This window comes from Gekko japonicus, unplaced genomic scaffold (assembly GCF_001447785.1).
Source record: "Gekko japonicus isolate JY-2015 unplaced genomic scaffold, Gekko_japonicus_V1.1 scaffold4363, whole genome shotgun sequence".
In the NCBI taxonomy this organism is placed as follows: Eukaryota; Metazoa; Chordata; class Lepidosauria; order Squamata; family Gekkonidae; genus Gekko; species Gekko japonicus.
The window spans coordinates 8,647-28,293 of NW_015159840.1; the positions used below are offsets into that span (position 1 = coordinate 8,647).

General features: G+C 47.5%; 1 protein-coding gene across 1 annotated transcript; it reads left to right on the plus strand.

Moving 5' to 3' along the window:
* Positions 1-618: 618 nt before the first annotated feature.
* On the plus strand, positions 619-17,056 carry LOC107107605 (adhesion G-protein coupled receptor D1-like; the record flags this gene model as incomplete). The annotated part of the gene is made up of 4 exons (XM_015407917.1): positions 619-745; positions 2,589-2,630; positions 14,123-14,215; positions 16,841-17,056. Coding segments are annotated over 4 exons (358 nt in total), but the record flags the coding sequence as incomplete, so codon positions are not given.
* Positions 17,057-19,647: the final 2,591 nt, after the last annotated feature.

A 19,647-nucleotide genomic window follows, 5' to 3' on the forward strand; every position in this document is an offset into this window, starting at 1 on the left:
TTACTTATTCTATATCATTTGTACCTTCTTTTTGTCCTCGGTGGGGACCCAAAATGGCTTACAACATTCTTCCCTTCTCCACTTTATCCTCATAACAACTTGGTGAGATATATCAGGTTGAGAGTTTGTGATTAGCCCAGGTCCCCAAGTGAGCTTCCACAGCTGGATGGAGAGTCAGACCCATGAACACATGAAGCTGCCTGATGCTGAATCAGACCCTTGGTCCATCAAAGAGCGTTGTCTACCCAGACTGGCAGCAGCTGTCCAGGAGTTTCAGGCAGAGGTCTTTCATCATCACCTACCACCTGATCCTTTACTGGGGATGCCAGGGATTGAACCTGGGACCTTCTGCATGCCAAGCAGATGCTCTGTCACTGAGCCACACTCCCTCCCTGAACCTTGGGTGTCCAAGAAACTAGTCTGATACTCTGACCACTACACCATTCCGGCTCTCACGTAATAATAACGTAAGGCTGCAGGTTCTGTTCTGCTTATGCCAAGCCCGCATAGTGACATTTCATGTAACAAAATCCGAAACTGGCACAGAAGTTCTGGAATCACTGAAACTTGAACGTGTCCATTGCATTAAAATCCCCATTCTCTCCTGCTGTATTACAGGTTGACAGCCAAAGCAGTTGCTGTCTTACTGCCTATCCTGGGTAGTTCATGGATCTTTGGCGTTCTGGCTGTCAATGACCATGCATTGGTCTTCCAGTACATGTTTGCAATATTCAACTCCTTGCAAGTAAGTTCATAGCACCACTAAAGCGCCAAAGAGCCGGCATAAATTTCTGTGTAGAGCATTTCGAGCTTTTAATAGACAGGTCTTTACCAGCAATTTCTATTTATGTTTTTTCCTCTAAAGTTTCATGGCCTTTGTGCATCGCTCATAAGTCTGTATGATCAATGGCAACTCTTGGGCCTCATCAGTGACTCTGCTGTTCAGTATCTTAAAGCCACTGTGAGATAAATCAGACAGTGGAAGTATTTGCCTGAGTCTAGTAGTTCCCAGTTGGTGCTTATCGCTTTCAAGTGTTCTTGCCTGAAGGGCTTCGATTTCTTTCTTAGCAGATGGATTACCCACTGGGGAAGACAGGGGACTGCTGTCAAAAATGGCATCCCCGTGTCGATTTCTTCTCCGGAGAATTCAATACGGGGATGCCATTTTTGGTGGTAGTTCCGTGGCTTCCCACGGGATTTGCCAGTGGCCATCCCAAGAAGAAATGGACTTTCCCATTCCTTCATTTCAGAGGAGGAGGGTCCAGTGGTCAAGGCCACAGCAGGACTGGACTCATCCTCTGGTGGACACAAAGGGGATCCTCTGTGGATGGATTTCTAGCCCTGGAAACTGTGAACACAGGTCCATTCCAATGTGGCGATGGCCCACTTGGGGCCGGACACTAAGGGTGTTACTGCATGATCCATTCAACATGTGCCAGGTCACAGGTGCGTGGCTGGACTCGCAGTCAGATGTACGTCGGGGCGCACAACTGGATTCATAGTCAGAGAAGTTCACCTTAGAAAGCTCTTGTTTGCTTGGTGCTGAGAGATAATGCTGCGAGGGGGAAGAACAGGGTTGCCAACTCTGGGTTGGGAATTACCAGGAGAGTTTGGTTGTGGGGCCTGGAGATGGTGGGGTTTGGGGAGGGGAGGGGCCTCAGCATTGTGCAATGACACAGAGTCCACCCTCCAAAGCAGCCATTTTCTCCAGGGGGGACTGATCTCTGTCATTCAATTGGAATAGCAGGAGATCTCCAGGCTCTGCCTGGAGGTTGGCAACACTAGGGGATAAGGAATTTTCCCGTTTCTCTCCCACCCTGCTTTGGCCAGCGGAAAGGGAAGCAGGGGACTTTTTGTCCATTTTCTTTGGCTCCACGTGTCCTTCCTAGAGCACACAGGTCTAGAAAAATGGGGCAACCCCCCTACCTCCCTTTCCACTGGCAAAAGTGGGGTGGGAGGGAATCTAGGGTTGCCAAATCTGGTTTGGAAAATACCTGGAGACTTTGGGGGTGGAGCCAGGAGAGGGCGGGGTTTGGGGAGGGGAGGGGCCTCAGCCTGGTCCAGTGCCACAGAGTCCACCCTCCAAAGCAGCCATTTTCTCCAGGGGAGCTGATCTCTTTCAGCTGGAGATCAGTTGTAAAAGCGGGAGATCCCCAGGCCCCACCTGGAGGCTGGCAACCCTAAGGGAATCTGAAAGCTTCTTCTCCCCGCTCACAGCATTCCCTCTGAGGACAGAGCCAATGAGTTCTTTTTAAGGCGAGTTCCTCGATAGAGGTCTGACTGCAAGTCTGGTCGGATGCCCCTGACCTGGCACATGTCGGTCTTATCGTGCAGCTTGGCCCTAAAATGGCAGAACAGAAAGGACCAAGCGGCTCCTTTGAAGAAGGGAGCTTTCAGAATGATTCCCGGGGGAATTAGGATCTGTGGCTTCCCTGTCCCTTATGAAGAACGAAATTGGTCTGCTGTATCTCCCCCCCCCCTTTCCATGTAACGAGGGCCAATTTCTATTTAATTGTAAATCTGCCCAGTCCCTGCTGCAGCTTAGATCAGCGTTGGTAATATATTTTTTCTCAATTTTATTCTTTTAGGGATTCTTCATCTTCCTGTTTCACTGTCTTCTGAACTCAGAGGTATGTTTCCGTGTAAAGAGGACTTTGTGCAGTAAAACCGAGAGTGCCGTAATGCCGGGATATATATCTGTATTTATTTATTTAGTGGAGTAATACGATGATTTAAAATTTGGTTGTAAATCAGCCTCAGCATTTGGAGAATGGTGCCAGTTAATGATGTTGCTCTGGAGAGCAGGCCTTTTATTTTTCACTCAGAGTTGCTTAGCAATGTTCACGGTTTATATATATAGTATATTTAGCTGCTGTCTCTGCGATTTATGGCATCTCCAGGAAACCAGGAAACAGGGCTGAAGTCAAGTGCTCTGGGTGTAAAATGAATGGCTGCGGCTTGGCCATTGAAAGGATTCAGGTCACATCTACAGAGCTTTAATATAGGGAGCAGAGCCATAGCTCAGTGGTAGAATATCTGCTTTGCATACAGAAGGTCCCAGGTTCAACACTCAGCAAGAAGGTCAGGGAGAAGGGCTGGGGAAATCACTGGCCCCAGAACTTGCAGGATTTCTTCCAGTCCAAAGAGACAGTACTGGGTGAAGTCGTTGGTGGTTCGGCTAAGGAGAATGATTCTTCATTCTTCAGAGCCAGTTTGGTGTAGTGGTTAAGTGCACGGACTCTAATCTGAGAGAACTGGGATTGATTCCCCACTCCTCTGCTTGCAGCTGCTGGATGACCTTGGGCAAGCTATAGTTCTGTCAGAGCTGTCCTTGAAAGAGCAGTTTCTGTCAAGAGCTCTCTCAGCCCCGCCTACCTCACAGGGTGTCTGTTGTGGGGAGGGGAAGGGAAAGGAGTTTGTAAGCCGCTCTGAGACTCCAAGTGAAGGGCAGGGTATAATTCCAGTCTCCTCCTCCTCCTCCTCCTCCTCCTTCTCTGCATATAATGTATGCAAGAAATGGCCCAGGCTAGCTCGATCTCATCAGATCTTGCAAGCTTAGCAGGATCGGCCCTGGTTAGTGCCTGAATGGGAGACCACCAAGGAACTCCAGAGCCACTACGCGGAGGCCGGCCATGGCAAACCGCCTCTAGTCATCTCTTGCCTGGAAAACCCTCCAGGGTCACCATAAGTCAGCTGTGACTTGACAGCCCTTTTCATCACCACCAAGAAATACATAGTTTTTTTTTCATATGTTTCACTGAATCTAATTTCTGGTACACATTAATCCAGATAATGGCAATTCTTCCCATTTGCAAGATGTAGTGCAAGAGGCCAAAAAAGTCCACTATAGATTGCAACATAAGTCTAAGCAAGCATACGTCTAAGCAGGGCTGCTGAGAGGGTACTAGGGTATAAGATTCTAGGGTTTTAATCCTATTTGGGTTGACAATCTCCAGGTGGGGTCTGGAGATCTCCAGGAATTACAACTCATCTCCAGACTAATGTCAGTTCTCCTGGAGGAAATGGCTGATTTGGAGGGTGGACTTTATGCCATTATAGCCTACCAAGGTCCCTTACTCTTCCCAAATCGCTGTCTTTCCCTGGCATCACCCCAAATCTCCAGGAATGTCCAAACCTTCAATGTTTCAAATTGAACAGCCCATATAAACCTTTTCCTCTGGATGCGCTAGTTCTCCGCATGCAGGCGAAATGGGGTTTTCACTAAAAGATAACCCCAGTTAAAGCCACTTGGGGGGAAATTAAATAGCTGCCTTATATTTATGCAAAAATGTAACTGGAGATGCTATGAGATTCTGCAAGCTTGCTAGTTCAGTTTGAATAGCCACATTTGCTTCTCCCTTGTGTAAACGGAATGTGTGAGTATTTTCATAGTTTTCTCATGCTAATATTTTCCCACAAAACATACACATTTTCAGTATTATTTATGTGTCACTAAATCAGCATATGGCGTGCATATGTTATACAAATAAATGAGGCACATAGGGTTGGATGGTACCAGTTTTTCCTATCTATCTCCCACGATTCCCCTCCTGAGTGTATCCTGCATGGCTTTTGCCCAAGGGGGGGTTCCGTGATTTCTCCCCTAGCCTTTTGGATGGTGCAAAGCATCCCCTCCTCCCATTTTCGCAAGTGGAAAAAAATGGGTAAGATCCGGCCATTTGTATGTATAAATCCTATATAAATTGTGCTAAAAATGCATAAAAATACATACAAGGCACAGAATAATGACCAGTGCTAGCAGTAGGGTTTGCCACCTCCAGGTTGGAAAATACCTGGAGACTTTGACTTTGGGTGTGGGGTCTGAGGGGGGTGGGGTTTGGGGAGGGGAGGGTCCTCAACTGGGTATAATGCCACGGAGTCCACCTTCCAAAGTGGCTATTTTTTTTTCTGGTGGAGCTGATCTCCGTCACCTGGAGATCAGTTGTAAAATCCTAGGAGATCTCCAGCCGCCACCAGGAGACTGGCGACCGCAGCTAGCAGTGAAATGTATAGACCAAAAATATTCACATCCAGTGTAGTGTAGTGGTTACAGCAGGGGTCCCCAGATTCTTTGAGCCTGTGGGCACATTTGGAATTCTAACATGGCACAGTGGGCACAGCAACAAAATGTTTCCCACAAAATGGCTGCTGCAGGAGGCGGAGCCAACTACAAAATGATTGCCACAGCTTAACTTCCATAGCACAAGGTAGATCCTTGTGCTGCGGTGGGAGCTGCCGCCAAAGCAACGTTTTAAGCAAATCTGCATAGCCAATCAAATATCTGATCATCAGAAGCCTTGCTAAGCAAAAGCCCTACCTGGCCCCACCCACTTCCTCAAAACACTTGGCGGGTACCCAGAAAGGTGTCCGCAGGTGCCATAGAGCCCACGGTCACCATGCTGGGGACCCCTGGGTTACCGTATCAGACTAGGGTCTGGGATGCCCAGGTTCAAATCCCCACTCTGCCATGGAAGTTTGCTGGGTGACCTTGGGCCAGTCACACTCTCTCTCAGCCTGATCTTTGTCACAAGCTTGTTGCGAGGATAACATGGAAGAAAGGAGACAAATACAAGCCACTTTGAGGTCCCATTGGGGAGAACAGTGGGATATAAATGAAGTAAATGAAAACAAATAGAATGAACAATGACAGAATATGGCAACTAAAAATATGAAAATGACATATTGATTGATTCGTACAGTTAACCATTTAGGGTTTTTTTCTCACTTGTAAGCCCAAGAGGTTTTTACTTGAATGGAAAAAAAGTCTACAGGTATGGTGTTGGAGGGTCCATTAGACCGCATAGAAAACCAACTTTGGGATTCCCACAGACCCCAGGCACTGACCATGCATCACTGCACTCCTGAACCCTCCCTTTTTTTTTGGCCATCAAGTCACAGCTGACTTACGGCAACCCATAGGGGTTTTAAAAAAATATTTATAATTAAATTTTCATAGAACAACAACATTTTCCAACTTATAACAGAGCAGCATAAATAATACATCTCAGAATACATACAATTCTTGAATTGAAAGTAAATCCCCAGGTCTTAACAACTCAAAATATAAAAGGTGTTATAAGAAAGCTATAATATATATTGAAGACAAAGTGTAAAGATCATCCAGTTTGATCAAAATTCAATATGAGCATTTACGTATAATTAATTATTTCATAAAAGCGGTGAGGAATCTGAGATCTCACCATCAAATTATGTCGAAATGATGCCTCTAGAAAAGGGAGCCATTTGTGCATTTTGTTAGTGTGACTTTTAGAGTGGCCAAACACATTAACATTGTCTGCGGTTTTATCCATCACAAACAACTCCCATACCTTGGTGTACCAAAAGGTTCAGATGAAGTGGACTGGGATCTTTCCATCTAATGGCTGTTACCAATTAAGCAGCAACTAACAAAGTTGATAACAGTTCTTTGCTATTTGGGGGCATCGTTATATTTGACAGCCAGAACCTGTAGGGTTTTCAAGGCAGGAGACACACAGCGTTGCCATTGCCTGCCTCTGCATAGTGACCCTGGACTTCTGGGGAGATTTCCCATCCAAGGCCTGGCCCTGCTGAGCTTCCAAGAGCATCCATGATCAGGCCGGCCTGGGTCTTCCAAGTCAGGTAAAGGTAAAGGTTCCCTTGCTCGAAAGCCAGTTGAGTTGGACTCTAGGGTTGCGGTGCTCATCTCCGTTTCAAAGCCGAAGAGCCAGCGCTGTCCGAAGACGTTTCCGTGGTCATGTGGCCGGCATGACTAAACACCAAGGCGCACGGAACGCTGTTACTTTCCCACCAAAGTGGTACCTATTTATCTACATGCAATTTCTTGCTTTCGAACTGCTAGGTTGGCAGGAGCTGGAACTGGAGATGGGAGCTCACTCCATCATGTGGCACACTCGGGTCCCGAACTGTTGAACTACTGACCTTCCACAGCCTGCAGTTCAGCATCTTAGCCACTTGAGCCACCGCAGCTCCTCCAAGTCAGAGCAAACTATAAATAATAACCTTAAATACCATTTCATATATTTTGAACATTACATTGGAGTGGTTTTTCAGTGCATCTCATATTTCTTTCAAACCAGGACTTAATTTTACCTGTTTGCTCCTAGCATCTAATCCGTTGCTCATTACAAGCGTGCAGCATATTTAAACTGAGCGAGAAGAGAAAACTTCCCAGTTCTAGTATAGCTAAGCAATCCAAACCAGGACGAGCGAATTCTGTCGCTGCACTGAAACTCAGACGGCATCGAGCCGAAATCCCATTTCTTGCCGACTTTTACAAGCAATAACAGAAGGGCTCGATGGGAAAGTGTGTTGTAAATGATGGGGCCGTTTTGATTGCCTCGGGAATGGAGGTGTGCTGGGAGTGTACACCATTTCATCTTTTCCCATTAGATTTTGTAGTTTGTTTGCCAAAGGAAAAAGGGAAGACAAGAGAGAGAGAGAAAGAGAGAGAGAGAGAGAAATGAACAGGGGTTATAAACAATAGTTATAGCAATCACCACAGGAAAGTCTCCTAAACGTTGTTCCCAAGTGACAGCATCTTCCATTAAGGCAGCATTAAAAAGGTAAAGGTAAAGGTTCCCTTGCTCGAAAGCCAGTCGAATCCGACTCTAGGGTTGCGGTGCTCATCTCCGTTTCAAAGCCGAAGAGCCAGCGCTGTCCGAAGACGTTTACGTGGTCATGTGGCCGGCATGACTAAACACCAAGGCACACAGAACGCTGTTCCCTTCCCACCGAAGTGGTACCTATTTACCTACTTGCAATTTCTTGCTTTCGAACTGCTAGGTTGGCAGGAGCTGGAACTAGAGACGGGAGCTCACTCCGTCATGCGGCGCACTCGGGTCTCAAACTGCTGAACTACCGACCTTCCACAGCCTGCAGTTCAGCGTCTTAACCACTTGAGCCACCGCAGCTCCTCGAAGGCAGCATTACCGAATTAAAAATTATAGGACACACCAGGCCATGGGATTGGCAGCCTCCAGATGGGGCCTGGAGATCTCCCGAGATTAGAACAGGTCCCCAGACAACAGAGTTCAATTCCTCTGGACAAAATGGCAGCTTCGGAGGGTGGACTGTAGGGCATTTTATCCTGCTGACGTCCCTCCGCCCCCCAAACCCTGCTCTCCCCAGGCTCCACCCTTAAACCTCCAGGTGTTTCCCAAGATGGAATTAGAAACCCTATGGCAGATGTGTAGGGGTCTCTGCTATAGAAAAGAGTTCCCAGGATGTTCAACGTCCCCAGTGTTGGTCAATGAACTTGCCTGTTTCTCTGCCGAGGAGAAGCCCCTTTGTCCTGTCCCCAGATCTCCAGGAGTTTTCCAATCCACAGTTGGCATCTGTAGCCATCATTCCTACTGTGACCAACTATCTCATAAGAGTGATGGTTAACATAAGAACGTAAGAGAAGCCAATGTTGGACCAGGCCAATGACCCATCCAGTCCAACACTCTGTGTCACACAGTGGCCAAAAACACCAGGTGCCATCAGGAGGTCCAGCAGTGGGGCCAGGACACTAGAAGCCCTCCCACTGTTGCCGCCCCCCCCCCAAGCACCAAGAATACAGAGCATCCCTTGCCCCAGACTGAGAGTTCCTATCTATACCTTGTGGCTGATAGCCACTGATGGACCTCTGCTCCATATGCTTATCTAATTTCCTCTTGAAGCCGTCCATGCTTGTAGCCACCGCCACCTCCTGTGGCAGTGAATTCCCTGTGTTAATCACTCTTTGGGTGAAGAAGCACTTCCTTTTATCTGTTGTAATGGCTATCCCAGCTTCCATTAACTGGTCACACTGGTCTAGATGTGACTTTCCCCTTAGTAGCCATTGGCCATTCTGCATGCAGTCAGTTGTGGCATGGAAAAGTGACCTTTCTGGTGTGTGTGTGTGTGTTGGGGTGCATGTGAGGTTTTCTTCAAAAGCACAGAGCTTCTGCGAAGCAGAAAAACAATCTTCTGCCTTCCAATTGCAAAGTTTGCCAAGATCAGGAAAGAGGTTTTGCTGGGAATCAGGCTTTGAGATTGCTACTTTCAAGGAGGCAATCTTGCCAGCGTATGCGCGGTGTGATTCTTCCACTATCGCTTGCTACTTCAAAAGTGACAGAATGCGGCGGGGGGAGGGGGGTTGCTCTACTTTTTATGGCCCTTGAAAGACTGACAAAATGGTAACTTTCTTTGGGTTGCGAGATGAACATTTCACATAAAGGGGGCTTCCCGTTTTTAGTTCAGCCCAGCGACTCATTGTGTGAATCAGGGCCAGCATATAATCAAGTCCCCTGCGTACACAGAGCACCTGCTTACAATTTCTTTTTTTAAAGGAACATACATTTTTTTTATGCCCTTCTTATGTAGTAGGTTGTGTGGAACAACGTGGCTGAGGGTAAGCACTGGGCAATGATATCAGTGACATCATATATTTCCCAAGGATGTATAACCAGATGCAAGCGGCTTTGTATTGGGGTTAAATCTAGCCAATGTTCCACTGATATGAATGTTGGATATTGTAACTCTGCATGCAAGAGGATCTGGGAAGGAAAGGGTTAAGAGAATTCGCTCACTCGGGGCCAAGTCTCTCATCAGTTAGATGTTGAGCCCTTTGGCCATTGTTTGCCTTCTGTTTTCATCTTATATAAAACCAGGGGTCATTTTGTAGAAAAAGAGGTGCAGGAGCTCATTAGCATAACTTATTAGCATAACTCATTAGCATAACTCATTTGCCTATGCCACACCCCCTGACATCACCAGAAGTGTGTCAGAAGGCAACACCCACCGCTTAGGCTCCACTGGGCTGTTCTGGATTGCTAGCTATTGGGGGGGGGGAGTGCAGATCTGTCCTCACAGAGGAGGGAGAGCTTGTACCTGAATAAAACTTGGTCTTAAAGGTGCCACTGGACTGTTTTGGATTGCTAGCTATGGGGGGGGGGACGTGCAGATCTACCCTCACAGAGGAGGGAGAGCTTATACCTGAAGGCGGGCTCTCCCTTTCTCATAATACAAGAACTCGCGGGCACTCAAAGAAATTGATGAGCCCAGTTAGAACAGATGCCCGACTGAGGGCTGCTGGAAGCAGGGGGCGAGGCTTGTTGCATGTGCTCACCCGCTGGGCTCCTTACTGCTAGAGCTCCGCTCCTGTGTGCTCCTGCAGGAAATGACCCCTGTATAAGGCCTCTCTCTCTCTCCTGGGTTTGGAGCTGTAGAAAGTTAACCTTTCTGAAGTTAATCTGTTCATTAATTTGTTCACAATAAGTTAAATGTAGCTACGTGAATGTGTCATGTAAGATACGCTTCTATTTTTGTAGGTAACATTTCTTTCTCTTGTTACCATTGGAGTCAGATCATCTTTGTGATTTGTTTGAACAGCATTTTCCCCTTAATCGGGAAAGGTGGAGGATGCGGGATACTGCATAAAGCTAAAGGGCGACATGATCGAGGTTTATAAGATTATGCATGGGAGAGAAAGATTATGCAGGTAGAGAAAGAAGTACTTTTCTCCCTTTCTCACAATACAAGAACTCACGGGCACTCAAAGAAATTGATGAGCCCAGTTAGAACAGATAAAAGGAAGTACTTCTTCACCCAAAGAGTGATTCACACATGGAATTCACTGCCACAGGAGGTGGTGGTGGCTACAAGCATGGACGGCTTCAAAAGGGAATTGGATAAACATATGGAGCAGAAGTCCATCAGTGGCTATTAGCCACAAGGTATTGTTCTTATAGGAACTCTTGGTCTGGGGCAAGGGATGTTCTGTCTTCTTGGTGCTTGGGGGGCGGGGCAACAGTGGAAGGTCTTCTAGTGTCCTGGCCACACTGCTGGACCTCCTGATGGCACCTGGTATTTTTGGCCACTGTGTGACAGAGTGTTGGACTAAATGGGCCGTTGGCCTTATCCAATACTGGCTTCTCTTATGTTCTTAAGCAACAACAACGAATTTATTCACAGCAAAAAGCCAGCACTCTAATACAGCAGTCAAACTAACTCAAACTTTAAATTCATACAACCACAAGTATAAATGAAATATATAAAATGAATATCAAATAGAGCATGCATGTAAAACCTGTTAAGTCCTGTAACAAATTACATCTATTCGTCTTTCACTAGGAGCTTTCTAGTCCTTACAGCTAACCAGCCAAATTTGGCAAGTTTAGCTGTAACCTTGGGGCACCTACTTTCTAGGAGGGTCTTCAGCAATTGCATCTTTTGATTAGTTGAGGGTAGAGTGGGAGAATATCACGAAAGTGGCTATATGCCCTGCAGTCATATATAACGTGCATTAAGGTTTCAATTCCATCATTGCAGCAGTGACATATGCGATCAGCAAGGGTTTTTTAAAAAAATTAAACCTCCCCTCTGTAACCGCTGAAGGGAGGGCATCCCACCTCATGAGGGTAAACGTTCTCCTTAACTCATGTTTTTCTAGATAAAAAAGATACGGCATAGGCACTACCTTATACAATGGTTCTAAAAGGGCTCACCATTTGCATGAGTTATTAAGATCCTCCTGTCTAGCTATGTCCTGGATTCTCTGTCTCACTAACTCTCTCACTTTGTCATATGTGAGAGAGCTAAGAAATTGTTTTGAGAGGCCAAGTTGAGAAAGTTTTTTTGATGACCCTTTGCCAAGGTCCCAGTTAAACAGGAGAGACAATCTCCTGATACATTTCCTTGAACTCAATACTTACACAGCCAAAGCTGTGCAGGGAAGTCCTGAGTGCAGTCCCCTGAGCTCGAGGTATGGATCAGAAGACCCTCCTCCCCCATAGGGGAGAATGGTTTGGCCTCTCCATGCTAGGCACGGGCTATGCCGAAACATAAATTTAATATTACAGTTATTGTTTTTCTGTGCCTTATTTGGCTACATTAGGGGTGTGTGGCCTAACATGCAAAGGAGTTCCTGCTCCAAAAAAAGGCCCTGGGTGTTGACAACAAACAAGGTAAACGGAATAAGAAGCAAAAGGTGGGTGTGGCTGGATGGCCACACTTCTGGTGTGCCCTGTGGAGGTGTGACCTAATGAGTTTCTGCTGTTGGGTGTGGCCTATTATGCTAATCTACAAAAAAAGCCCTGGAGTCCAGTGATAATATTTTGGTAACCTTTTAGCAAAAACCATTACCTTGGTTTTAGCGTAATTTATTTCTAAACTATTGTCATGGAAATATTCAGAAAATAATTTAAGTGCTCTTCTAAGGCCTGTAGGAGTTCTTGACAGAATAACCGCATCATCAGCATATAGAAGATATGTTCTTAAACTTCTGTACTTCCCAAGGCAATTGATAATTATTTTTTTTACATTAAACCCAATAAAAAGAAGGTCAATCTTGCCTGATCCCTTTTTCTCAGCAGTCCTAGACCTCCCCTCCCCGCTAATCTAGGAGGGTCACATAAGGAGGGTGATGATGAGAAAAAGGAATACAAGGGCCAGTCCAGTTCTGCCAACTGGATCCAACCCTTGGTTTCTCATCAGTGCTCTGAAGTGGCACGATCCAGGAATTTAATCTTGGATACTGCCACAGGTGTATCAGTGTGACCCTTTTATTTGTGCTTTGTTCTGCCCTTTGGGGATTTATTTATTTTTTTTGCCTCTTTCCATTGCTGTTTCCCCCAATTTGTTTCATTCTTTGATACCATTTCAATGCCAATTGTATGCAACAGAGGAAAAAATGAGGTAAACATTAGTTTCATAGGGAAGCGTTGATGGAAGGAAACAGACAAGTGGTGGTGGAACGTGCCGTCAAGCCGCAGCCAACGTATGGTGACCCTTTAGCATGTTCAAGGCAAGAGAGGTTCAGAGGTGACTTGCCATGGCCTGCCTCCATGTAGCAACCCTGGGCTTCCTTGGTGGCCTCCCATCCGAGTACTAACCGGGGTCTCACCCTGCTTAGCTTCCAGGATCTGATGAGACTGGGCTAGCCTGGGCCGTCCAGGTCGGGGCAAACAAGGAATTTAATCTTGGATACTGCCACAGGGTGTATCAGTGTGACCCTTTTATTTTTGCTTTGTTCTGCCCTTTGGGGATATTTTTTGTTGTTGCCTCTTTCCATTGCTATTTTTTTCCCATTTGTTTCATTCTTTGATACCATTTCAATGCCAATTATATGCAACAGAGGAAAAAATGAGGTAAACATTAGTTTCATAGGGAAGCGTTGATGGAAGGAAACAGACAAGTGGTGGTGGAACGTGCCGTCAAGCCGCAGCCAACGTATGGTGACCCTTTAGCATGTTCAAGGCAAGAGAGGTTCAGAGGTGACTTGCCATGGCCTGCCTCCATGTAGCAACCCTGGGCTTCCTTGGTGATTCTGGTGACATGGGGGTGTGGCCTAATATGCTAATGAGCTGTGTTGTCAGGGGTGTGGCCTAACATGCTTATAAGTTTCTGCTGTTGGGTGTGGTCTATTATGCTAATGAGTTCCTCCTGGACTTTTTCTACAAACAGAGCCCTGGAAACCCAGAGTTGGAGCAGAAAAAAATATCAGTTGCTCCCCTCTTGATGACTCACTGCTGAATTTGTGAAGCGGTCAGTGTTTAAAGAGCCGTGAGGTCACATGGATGTGGCGATTTGATTCTTCATATTCTCTCAGACATGCAACTCCTCTCTTGCTGCTGGGGGCGTCATGCGATGGACATGCATGTGTGAATTACCAGCCTGGACGGTCACCAGAGAATAGGGCACAGCAGCCAATGTTAAGCAACAGTGAAAGTTGAAGGATAAAGGTTGTGGAAAGGCTCCTAGTTGTGGAGAGCCAGTTTGGTATAGTGGTTAGGAGCGCCGACTCTAATCTGGGAGAACCGGGCTTGATTCCCTGCTCCTACGCAAGCAGCTGCTGGTGTGACCTTGGGTCAGTTACAAGTTCTTTCAGAGCTGTTCTCTCACGAGCAGTTCTCGAGAGAGAACTCTCTCAGCTCCACCTACCTCACAGGGTGTCTGTTGTGAGGAGAGGAAGGGAAGGAGATTGTAAACTGCTCTGAGACTCCTTCGGGTAGTGAAGGGTGGGGAACAAATCTCCTCCTCCTTGTGGGCTGCTTGGAGAGATAACAGCTTTCTGTGGCTTTACATCTTCTAAGTGAATGCGATAGATCCAGCCGACTGAAGGTTCTCATCTCCTGCTGTCCTTTCTTTTCCCACCAAGGTGAGAGCCGCCTTCAAGCACAAAACCAAAGTGTGGTCCCTCACCAGCAGTTCCATGCGCAACATCAACGTGAAGCCTTTCCACTCCGATATCGTAAGTATTCCTAGGCTGGCATCAGATTATTTGTAACACAGAAACATTGAGAATTGGAAAGATCCCCCCCAAAAAAACCACATGTGGGAAAAGGAAATGGGCCCGGCAACCAGAGTGGTGCAGCGGTTGGACTAGATCAGCTAAACCCAGGTTTCAATCCCCACACTGCTGTGAGGCTCACGGCGTGACCCTGGGCCTGTCACACACTCTCAGCCAAATCTACCTCAACGGGGGTTGTAGTGAGGAGAGAAGGACGTATTCCACCCTGAGCTCCTTGGAGGAAGGATGGGATAAAAAGACACTCAACAGAACAAGGGCCGTGGCCTGGCGGGTACACTGGGTGAACCTTAGTCTGTGTCCCAGAATCCTTTGCTGTGCATAGGATTTCAAGACTAGAGTGGCAAGCTTCAGGGGTGCCTGGAGATCTCCCAGGATTACAAGTGATCTCCAGATGGCAGAGAACAGTCCCCCCGGAGAAAATGGATGCTTTGGAGGGCGGACTCCAGGGCACTGTACCCCTCTGAGACCTCTCCCCTTCCCAGACCCTGCCTTCCCCAAGCTCCACCCCCAAATATCCAGGAATTTCCCAAGCAGGAGTTGGCAACCCTGTTCATGACAGATGTATAGGGGCTTCTCATCAGACCAGTGGATACAGAAAGAATTCCCAGGGTGTTCAGAGACCCCAGTTTTCGTCAGTGAACTTGCCCGTGGCTGTGGCTCATTGGCAGAGCATCTGCTTGGCACACAGAAGATCCCAGGTTCCATCCCTGGGATCTCCAGTTAAAAGGATCTGGCAGTAGCCTCCACCTGAGACCCTGGAGACTGAGACCCTGGAGAGCCGCTGCCGGTATGAGTAGACAATACTTTGATGGACCAAGGGTCTGATTCAGTATAAGGCAGCTTCATGTGTACCTGTTTCTCAATGGATCAAATTAACTGTAATGTAGTTCATACTATAGCAATAAAGGTGCTTTTTCAGGAACGGTGATGTCTGCATGCTCCCCTTCACTGTGGTGGCTTCCTGCTGTCCGCATGGGGAAGAATCCCCGACAGGAAGGAGCCATAATTGCATCGTGCTTTTTAGTTAATAAGAGATGGATGAACGGATGATTGCATGATCCATGCAGCAAACCACTTGCTCACAATTTTAATGCCAGGAGCTCACAAAGGAGAATTTTTGCTCACAAGACTCCACGGCTTAGAGGGAACATTGCGCACGCTCCCCTCCACTGTGGTAGCTTCCTGCTGTCCGCATGGGGAAGAATCTCCGACAGGAAGGAGCCATAATTGCATCATGCTTTTTAGTTAATAAGAGATGGATGAACGGATGATTGCGTGATTCATGCAGTGCAGTTTAAAAATATCTAAATTTTAGAAAAGACAGCCCACCGAGAGCCTACGTGGAGGTGCACATCAAGGGGCTGAACTAGCGTTCTGTGCAAATCTTTTATTTTAGCCGTGAGGCTGCGTCCGCCCCGCGGCAGAATGACGTCGTGTGAGCTGACCTGTTAAAAGACATGTCTTGACTGGCGATGCTGACAAAATTCATAATTACTCAGTTCAGAATGCAAATGTGCCCACTGTCTTTTCTTGAGAGATGGTAGTAGTTTGGCGGGTACAAGAAATCGGGGCCTGCGTCTCTTTGGAGTGGCAGGTTTGCATCTGGGCTGTTTCTGCTTCCCCTTGAGGAGGCATTCCATCGTACGCGTCAGGCGTCTCCAACATGGAGCCCGTGGGTGCCAGAGCACCTGCCGAGGACTGGCGATGCTGACAAAATTCATAATTGCTCAGTTCAGAATGCAAATGTGCCCACTGCCTTTTCTTGAGAGATGGTAGTAGTTTGGTGCAGGGTTATTTTTGGGCAGGAACGCACAGGAACAGAGTTCCGGCTGGCTCCTGAGTTGGCCACGCCCAGCAGGATCTCATTAGCATAATAGGCCACACCCAACAGTAGAAACTCATTAGGACTGGCTGCATTAGGGGTGTGTGGCCTAACATGCAAAGGAGTTCCTGCTACAAAAAAGCCCTGAGTTGGATGAGCACACTTCTGGTAACATGGGGGTGTGGCCTAATATGCCAATAAGCTGTGATGTCATGGGTGTGGCCTAATATGCTAATGAGTTTCTGCTGTTGGGTGTGGCCTATTATGCTAATGAGTTCCTCATCTGGGCTGTTTCTGCTTCCCCTTGAGGAGGCATTCCATCGTACGCGTCAGGCGTCTCCAACATGGAGCCCGTGGGTGCCAGAGCACCTGCCGAGACCTCTCCTGGTGCCCGCCAAGTGTTTGTAGAAGCTAGAGCTTCTGCCCTGATTGACCTTGGGAGGTTGCTTTGGCAGCAGCTTCCTCCACAGCAAAAGGATCTTCACTGTGTGGCTGTAGGTAGTCTGTTGGAAGCCATTTTGTGGCCGGCTCCACCTTCTGCAGCAGCCGTTTTGCGGCAGCCATTTTGTGCCTGCGCCCACCACGCTCTGTCAGAATTCCAGAGGTGGCCACAGGCTCAGAAAGGTCGGGGAACCCTGACATGAGTGGAACGAACCTGTGGAACAAAGTGGTAGAATCGAGACTCAGGGCAATCTCCTCCGTGAGAGCTTGGCTGTCACTTCAATATTATTTTCTTTCTCCAGATAACTGGGAACAGGCCGGGAACCAGCCCCACGAAACTGAATACTTGGGACAAGAGCAGCAATTCGGCAAACAGGATCGACCTCTCGGCAGTCTGACGCCAGACCCCGTCAGCCCTCCTGTCCAGCAGCCGAGCCATGCCTTCGGGACCTTTGCCATGGTTTCTGCCCGCCCAGGATTTGCTCTCAACTTGTGCCAGTAGTGACTTCTCCTTTAATTATCACCTGCTAAATTGGAAGAAAGGGGGGGGGAGAACACTCCCCACATTGCATTACGATGAGTGAACCCTTCCAGCTTTTGTGAATGTCTTTACCTGCCGTGGCCACGGAAACAGTGCTACGGAATAGCTAGCAACTGTATACACTGGACGGTCTTGCAACTAAAGCAGGAGACAACAGAAGGGCAGGAACGGATCCCGCTGCCTCGGTAACAGGACTGAGAAAAGTTAGCGGCACCTCAGGAAAGGAGATCGCGACAGATGAGCTTTGCTTTCTGCTTGGCAAAGAGCCCAGGTTTGCTACGGCATTATTGAAATGGGGCCTTTCTTGTCCAGATCTGCATCCTCTGTTGGCGTTAAATAACGAGTAATCCAATTATCTGGGCACAGCTTGCCCAGGAAACATCCAGCCAACAAACGTTTCTTTTTAATACTGTACAAAAGCCAGCGGCAGAGGTAGACTGAAATCCAATCCGTGCTTTTTTGCTGTACGTTGGCCTTGGGACTAACAAAGATGGCATAACGTTGTGTGTCTTTGTGTGCCTCCTACACATCTGTTTGGTTTTTACGATGCTATTCCTAAAAGCTGTCGACAGTGCCACATCCACCTGCAACGTTGTTTCACCAAAGTGGCTGTTCACATTGACTGAACCACCCTCTGGTGTGAGCATCGACGGCCGACTGTCAGGTGGATTTTTGCGGACTGAATTAACCTGTAGCTTTTGGAAACCGTTAACGGGACCGACACTGTGACTTATCTCTCTGCTTTGCTGGGCGGAGGGGGACGCTGAATGCCACACAGAAGCATACTAAGAAAAAAGAGAAGTTAACACCCAAATGCAAGCCACCAAATAAAATAAAAACTCCTCCGCACAGCTAAACAACCCCGAGAGAAATATACTGTGAACTAGGCAGCCAGACTGCAGCTGAGATTGTGTTATTATCCACAAATGTCATTTTTTTTAAAAAACTTTTCTTTTTTCATGGTAAACAGCTTTTAGTCTTTCCAACAGAGCTATGGTAGAGGAGAAAGCAGCACCTGTTGTGCTTCTACATTTCCCCCCATTCTTTATGGGTTTTGTTGCTAGGAATCTCCAAGCACTATTCAAACCTATCCTTGCTGCCTTAAAGGCTATAATTTGTGTCCCTCCCCCTTAACACTGACACTTTCTTTTGCGTCCAATCACACAGAATTGCTGGATGCAAACCATTATAAGTTAGAGATCCCCTGTGATGGATTGATGCTGGTAATCAGAGGCTCTGATCAGGAGCCAGTTTGGTGTAGTGGTTAGGAGTGCGGACTCTAATCTGGGAGAACCGGGTTTGATTCCCCGCTCCTCCACCTGCAGCTGGCTGGGTGACCTTGGGCAATCCACAGTTCTCTCAGAGCTGTTCTCTCAAGAGCAGTTCTTTCAAGGAGCTCTCTCAGCGCCACCTACCTCACAGGGTGTCTGTCTGTGGGGAGAGGAAGGAAGGGAGATTGTAAACCGCTCTGAGACTCCGAGTGACGGGTGGGGTATAAATCCAATCTCCTCCTCCTCCTCCTCCTCTTCTTCTTCTTTCTAATTTCACACTCTCATGTTGAGGGAATTTGCACTAGAGGGATCTATAAGCTAGACATGCCTCTGGAGCAGGCATGCCTCCCCTGCACACATACCGACCATAGAACAGGAACATCAGCAGTGCAAAGCATCCATGTGCCTGTTGGCTGGTGCTTTAATGTGCTCTGTCCAAAGCCTCCCAGTTTCGATGGGCTCATTGGTATGTCAGATCCTGGCTGGGTCTTATAGCTAGATTCAAGTCCAGTAGCACCTGAGAGACCAACAAGATTTCTGAGGTATAAGTTCTCAAGTGTCAAAGCTCCCTTCGTCAGATACAAATTGAAATGGAGGTCTCCGAGTCCTTATGACCTAGAGGACTTGGAGGTCTCCGCTCCACCTTGTGTCTCATGAAGGGAGCTTAGACTTTCGAGAGCGCGTTCCCTGAAAGTCTCGTTGGTCTCCAAGATGCTACTGGTCTCCAATCTAGCTGTTCTGCCATGGACCAGCACAGCCACCCTCTGATTTTGACAGGGTTAGTCATTGCCAGAATGTGTCCTGGGGGGACCGCTGGATTGCTTTTGAAGCTTATCAAGGGTTTCTCAATGAGAAATGCTTGTTGACGGACTTCTCTATTAAACTGGCTGCCCACATCTCTACCAAGCAACCCCTACAACAAACAGATGTTTGGCGAAACAGAGGGTAAATTATGGTCATCCAAGGCAGTGGTCTTCAACCTTTCCAGAGTTGGGAGCTTGGGGCCCAGGTGACCTCAGAATCACACAACTGGAATAGGGGAGCCAGAGTTATGATCTTGCTGAGGTCAAGGCCAGGACCATGGACAGCAGATCAAAAGAGCTAGGGACAGGAAACATGATCCCAGCACCAGTACAGGGCAGCCTTAGTGAAGAACAAGCCAAGGGCCAGAGCCATGGAGAAATCCTCTGCACCCCAGAGTAACTCTCCTCACTATCCAGCTATTCTTCTCAGCATTCGTACAAAAAGAGAACAAGGTATGGCACCCTTGCTGTCTGCACTGTACGTCCTTCTGAAG